The sequence below is a fragment of the Helicoverpa zea genome, chromosome 16 (genome assembly GCF_022581195.2).
Source record: "Helicoverpa zea isolate HzStark_Cry1AcR chromosome 16, ilHelZeax1.1, whole genome shotgun sequence".
In the NCBI taxonomy this organism is placed as follows: domain Eukaryota; kingdom Metazoa; phylum Arthropoda; class Insecta; order Lepidoptera; family Noctuidae; genus Helicoverpa; species Helicoverpa zea.
Window position 1 is genome coordinate 3866420 of NC_061467.1, and position 6602 is coordinate 3873021.

Genomic DNA, 6602 nt, shown 5'->3' on the forward strand with positions numbered 1-6602 from the left:
TGCCTGCTGGTGGTTTAATTTGTGATCGTTATTTTTAATCAACAGACGCGTTCAATGACCCCGATTCGACACAGTAGATCCGAACCGAACGCGGAATAGACCATTACTTTACCAATGACGAAGAAGTATCACCTTGTAAGTCGGTTATTTCGAACTGCGCTAACATTCAAGCCATCGGCTAACATGCGTTCAGTTGGGAATATCTTTTGCAGCTTTATAAACTTAGGCTAATCCTGTTTGTATAATGAACTTACATAACATGGACACTTTGAATTTGGACGTGTAGTTTGCACTTGTATTGAATAACAATAGCGTGTGAACAGCATGACCACATCTTTGTGAAGAAGTATCGCGAATTAGATCTCAGTTCGCCTTTCACTTCGTGCGAAGCGAGTTAAAGGGTATAAGGAACGATAGGGTATTTTAGGTCATTAGTTCACGGCCGTTGGGCAGGTATATTAAAGTACTCTAAAAAATGAGTTCTGGGAAGCAAACTGAAAAATAAACTGTTGTTAATTGATAGGCTTCAAAACGGAAGTCATCATAATACCGTACACTTGATAGAATGATAAAGCATTACCTCATAATCTTATGAATCTTAAATTGAATACCGATGTTGATAAAGTTTCTTTGAAAACTGCAATCAGCGTTAAAGTAGTTGAGCCGTTATTCGCAATTGCAACATCAATAATCGTATAATAATGATGAGATTTCTAGGTTCACGATGAAAGCTGCACACCAGCATTAAGTCGAGGAAGGCGCCAACGGCGACGCGGGGTCAACGACTTTGCGTTATAAGAGCAACTGTCACTTTCAAAGGTCGGCAAGCACGCAGGTCGACTCAGTACCGATGGTACTCCTTGTATGGGATACAACTATTTATTACGGTTACATATTTCGTGACAACTGTGCTAACACTAAGTGTATTTTTATTTTACTTAGAATTATTATAATCTATGTACCGGTATTGACACCGCTATAATTTAAAAGTTAATTATAATTATTCTCGATACGATCTAAAAAAGAACGTAACTGTATATTTGCAAAAACTTTATGCGTTAAACCGATAAACGTTATCCGGTTCTGATTGAAGACAAGGGACTCAATAATAGGCAACGCCAGACAGTTAGCTTCACGCGGAAGGAAGTCTATACTTAGTTAAAAAATATGGTTACACAAACTTCAATTGGATACCAAAATCGAGCAATTTAAACGATTAAGTAATTTGCGTGTAAGCACTTGTGGCTAGTTCTTCATAGTTTAAATATCGCTACATATATTTTATTAAAATAATCAGCAGAACATGTCAGTTTCGGTGTGGTCAGATTAAGATCTGTAAGATTATCACTGAATATTAACTGAGGTAACTTATCCACGGAACATTTTTCGTGTGAGGTTCGAATATTATTTCTTCACATGAATATATTATCACAACAAAATATCTACCCGTTATTGATCTGAAAGATTGTTTTAAAACATTTTGTTTTGTTGCTATCATAATGTTCTGTAACAGACAGCATTGATTAGAAAGAATAGCGCGGCCTGTTACCGATGGATGTTATCTAGATTACTGTAATGTTTATTGTATGTATGATGTTTTGATAGGATATTGTAATTAATACCAAATTCAGAAAGTTTCTAGTAGAGTATTGGTAACATTGCGTTAGCAGCGACCTTGTTGCCGCCGCAACTATTTGCTTGACCGAATTCATTGAAACTCAATTCTGCTGCTCCAAAACGCAATCGTATATTTTGAAGACAATGCGCCGAGTACTATTGAAAACAGAGAGCGGAATAATGCATTGATTTCGTAATTACCTGCCAAGTAGTTCAAATCATAGATATCGAAATACTTTAAACAAATACTTATCAAAGTTTAAAACCTGCAATTGCACTAGACACAATGCAATTAAAAGAAATACGTTTCTTAATGCAACAGCTTTCTATTGCCGATTTCTAGAGAATTCTTAGATCTATTCCGCGAACAAATTGATACCTGTATGACCTCTCCATGAACCGTAGAATTAATGTTTTTTTTCTATCTGATCTCATGAATTAGGAGCGAGGCAACACAATAATGTCTTAGGCATATGTTATCTTTATCCTTTGATCGAGCTATTTCATAAATGTCTAGAAAATATTTAACAAAACTATTTAAGTTTTTGGTGGTTTAAAGATCAGCCCTTGCCGTTATGCTTTTGGTGATATATTTTTAACTCGATGCAAATGTAATGAAAGCGAATGCGAGATCTCGAAATACGTCGACTAAATAAGACGGACGCGGGTAAGTTTTTGACGTGCCCTAAAACCGTACTCTCGAGTTCGCCTCTGATAAATGGCTAGTACAGATAAACGTATGATAATGTAATGCTTATCATTATATCACGTAGAAACAGATTTATTAATTTAAAGATATCTATACTAATATAATACATAGGAATCATTTGTTTGTTTGTACCCCTAAAGGCTCCAAAACTACTGAACTTATTTTGAAAAATTCTCTCTCTGTTAGAAGCTACACTCTTCCCGAGTAACTAGGCTGTATCTTATCCCGGTACGGGCAGTAGTTCACACGGGTCGCAAGTGAAACCGCAGGAAATCGGCAAGTTATAAAAATAAACTTTATTGTTTTCATATTTGGTTATTTGTAATATGATATTGGCTAACATTTTATTTGTTCCAATAAGATCCGTGTATACGTTTGATTAATACTTGCTTGACTAGAGTCAAGCTATGATGTCCTTTTGCATTATCATAATGTACGTTTTTTCACGGGCAAAACCCAAAATTGGCATCGGAGAGTTAACCATATTGCATTTTATATTTATGTAATTAGTTACGAAAAGGATGACGGTAGTAACAAGTAACAGGATGTTACCACAATGTTTCCATGTATTTACATATTATCTATACATATATCTAATACAGTATTTTATGATTTTGTCCAAATAGGGTACTACTTAATATAGTTGATATAGGTTCATAGATCATGCTTGTGTGTTCACATTTGAAAGTCTTTCAGATCTTTGGTCTGAGATATGGCACAAAACTGATCCAAATATTTAAAGTTCTTAGAAGTCCAATCTGATCTCTATATTCGTCGCAAGTACGAGTATAAAACTGCAGTCTTAAAAAAAGTCAGAAAAAGACTGAGGGGATTTTTCAAGACTAACTCGTAACTGAGAAAATTTCGAGTGACCTCAAGTGAACTGACACATAATGAGTATGTTACAATAATAAGTGCATTACTCACAGCTCCTCTCGTTGCCGTTGTGACAACACCATTTTCATTGTGGTCGGGTGACGCTTGAGGCGGCGGGCCCGGGTGGTTCACTGCACTAGAGTCTTACTTATTCACGCGGGCGACGGCAGAAACGCCGTTGCCATTATAACACCTGTGTACAAACAATAGTTTTTTTTAATACAACACTACTATGCCAAAACAAGGCTCAACGAGGACGAGTAAGTCTCAATGACATAACAAATATGTCTTTGAATTGAACAGAATAATAATGGGCTGTATCTTTCCAACCAGCTGATTGAACAACTTTAAATCTTTATTTAATGTTATTTACAGAAACATTCAATATATTTGTTTAGATACATATTTAATTTGGCATTTAAATGTCAATATTGAGTAAATAATGCATAAACAGGTTGCATTATCTACTATACTACTTACTATAGAGTTATTACCATATACGGCACCATCACAAAAATTAGTGCAACCAATGAATGCTTTTAAGTGACGAAATAAAATTAAGACACAAGGAAGGCAGATTAAAGGTTGAATTACATCATTGACAACATTAACATAAACTGAGTGAGTCATCAACATAAATATTTTGTTTAAGTATGTTTCCACATTTGGCACATAACAATCATGGTTTTAGTTTCTTGTTATGTGTTTTATTTATTTAACCCTGACACATTGTACTTGACAAAGTACTCAAATGGTTTATGCAAAATTACATGACTGACTGAGGTAATAGTTCATCGCAACATGATATTCTTTTCAATAATCATCTTCAAGTGTGTCAAAGACAGCAATAAGGTTGGACCAGCTACTTTCAGGTTATTTTATTATAAATCAGGTTTCATCATTTTGTGAATGTTTGTATACTTCATACAATTTAATTACTTTTTATCACCTTGAGTATTTTTATTTAAATAGTAAAATAATACCTTTTTTAACAAATGGCAGAGTGCTGATATAGAACTATTTATATTCTTAATATTATCAAAATTAAAGTTCATTGACTTTAATGATGAATGTGAACGAACTGTAAATAGGTAATACTAGGCTAGGTAATGTAAGTTCTAGTTTTTTTATTGATTATTCAAGGATATCTAGCACAGTCACATTTGTGTTAATATTTACACAATCGATTAAAAACCTAGTTATGTAAAATTACACCTGTGGTGAGAGGATATTATTATTTAGTCAATACATTCATATTTCTGATGTCAGGTGAAAAATATGTGTGATATAACTGAATTAGCAATTGGAAACTTTTAAAATGAATGAAATTTTAAGTAGGTAATTCAATACCCAATATCATCTTTTTTGAGAAGGAGACTTAATACATCCACAGATGTGGGAGAAATGTTGACTTTGTTGTTATATAAATATAACAGTTTATTTAATGAGTCATAAGATGTTTTTATTTCTGAATAACCATCATTTCAAGTGTACACAAAATAACAATGCCAACAGTATACTGGAATTTACATATGAGAGTGTGGGATAAGTAAAAATTCATGTTAAAGTACCTGTGTCACATAACATAACATGTGCCCAATGGTAAACACAGATATACCATAACATGTTTATGTACATTATTTGCATGAATAAAAAGCAAATATTAACGGCCAGTTTCTTCATCAAAAGTTAAAGTTAAAGTAATGTCTAAAGTAAAAGTAACGGTCAAATACGTTTTTTCAAGGCTAAAGTGACAGCAAAACTCACGGAAAAATTGAATTTGACCGTTACTTTTACTTTAGACATTACTTTGACTTTTACTTTGGTTTTAACTTTTGATGAAGAAACTGGCTGTAAGAGAGTAATAATTGATAAGAGTACATATTAATACCCAAGTTTAATTTCATTTTAAAGGTTTCATTTAAGTAGCAACATTTTAAAATGCTAAACTGTTAACATGTAATTTGAGGCTAATCAAAATAAAGTATGGCTTCTATGTCAAGGACAAAGCTGCCTTTATTTTGGTAAGTTACGCAAATGAAGCCATAATATAGCATCAAATGAACTCTGCAAGTACTATGTAAGTATTTTAACAATTATAAAAGTGTATTTAAGTAAATTTAGAAACTATCAAGGCCAGCAGGAAATACATAACTGTGATACAGTGCTATCACAACTCTTTTAATTATTTTGATGTGCAGTTACAATTTTATATTTCACTTATCTTCAAAACTAGATTACAATCACTTATTACATTTACTTTTACAGAAGCACAATTAGTTTTAGGATCATATTTTGCAAATAATTATGTCTTAATTAGCAATGTGACGTGAATCTTTTTGGAGTTATTTATCATATGATAGCCAACTGAACTAACTTCGAGAATCCCAATTAACTACATTTGTAAATGAATTGTAAACTGACCTGGAGTTTTACATTGCACATTGATGAAGCTTTTATGTAATTTTGCAGCATTTTTTTCTGTTGACTAAGTAAAAATTTGATGTCTTTAAAACTCTTGTTCAAGTTTTATATCTCACAGCTTGAATTACTTAAGCGTAGAAAAATACAAGGAATTGTATGAAAAACAGCGTGAATGCAGTAAAATGACTCAGAAAATAAACGTCAAAACCAACAGGGTTACTGTCATTTTGCCACATCAACGAAATTCACGAATCTTGTGAAATTTTGATATTCTGGCAATAAAGTTGTTGTTTAAATTCGTTATACCAAAACCTGCTGCTAAATTACTGATAAATATTTAACGATTATTATAAAAGAACGGCCATATTGAACGTCTACATTCGATGAGCTCTACGCAGATATTTCTGCTGGGATTTCCTTGGGTATGAGTATTCATCTGATAAGTAAAATGAATAATACTTACGGAACACAAAAACACTTTAAATTTCACTTTTGTCTGAAATAAATATCACGCACTCTACAATCACACTTCACACAAGACCCAAGGCAGAAAACCGTTTTCGTTGCAATGGCTCAAACTCACCCACCAATCCAATACAACATGAAGTTTCGATTTTCTTTCTTCTGACCACATTTACTGTAACAGCGCCATCTAGTTCACACTGAATAAAGCAACATTTGAGAAAAAGAGATAGGAGATACAATTTTCTACGTGAGGAAATGAAAAGGCTGTATTGAAATGAATGTTACCACTATTCAGCTTCGTTCTTATATTTTACTACAGCAACATTGTCTATTAGTGATGTTATTTAATCGATTTTACGTAACATATTAATAATTGTCGACATATTGGCATCCACGGATCGCTTGCCATCAGCGAAAAATAGAATCTCATGGAATCGAACATCCTTGATAACATTAGTAGGATTTTTGATATTAATAGTAATTAAAACAATTGAAACCGTTGCACTGAAGT

The 6602-nt window shown here is 33.0% G+C and overlaps 1 protein-coding gene across 2 annotated transcripts in view; it reads right to left on the reverse strand.

The window, feature by feature from the left end:
- LOC124637595 (lissencephaly-1 homolog) overlaps window positions 1–6245 on the reverse strand; it is a 32592-nt gene extending 26347 nt beyond the window's left edge. Inside the window, exons 1-2 of one of the 2 annotated variants that reach the window (XM_047174184.1) lie at window positions 6090–6245; window positions 3254–3395 (exon numbers count right to left, since the gene is read on the reverse strand). In XM_047174184.1, coding sequence (XP_047030140.1) covers window positions 3254–3291 — 38 coding nt within the window. In that variant the 5' untranslated portion in view covers window positions 3292–3395; window positions 6090–6245. Of the gene's footprint in view, window positions 1–3253; window positions 3396–5626; window positions 5778–6089 lie in introns of those variants that run through there. The other variant, XM_047174185.1, reaches the window with a different exon arrangement.
- Between the last annotated feature and the right edge of the window lie 357 nt (window positions 6246–6602).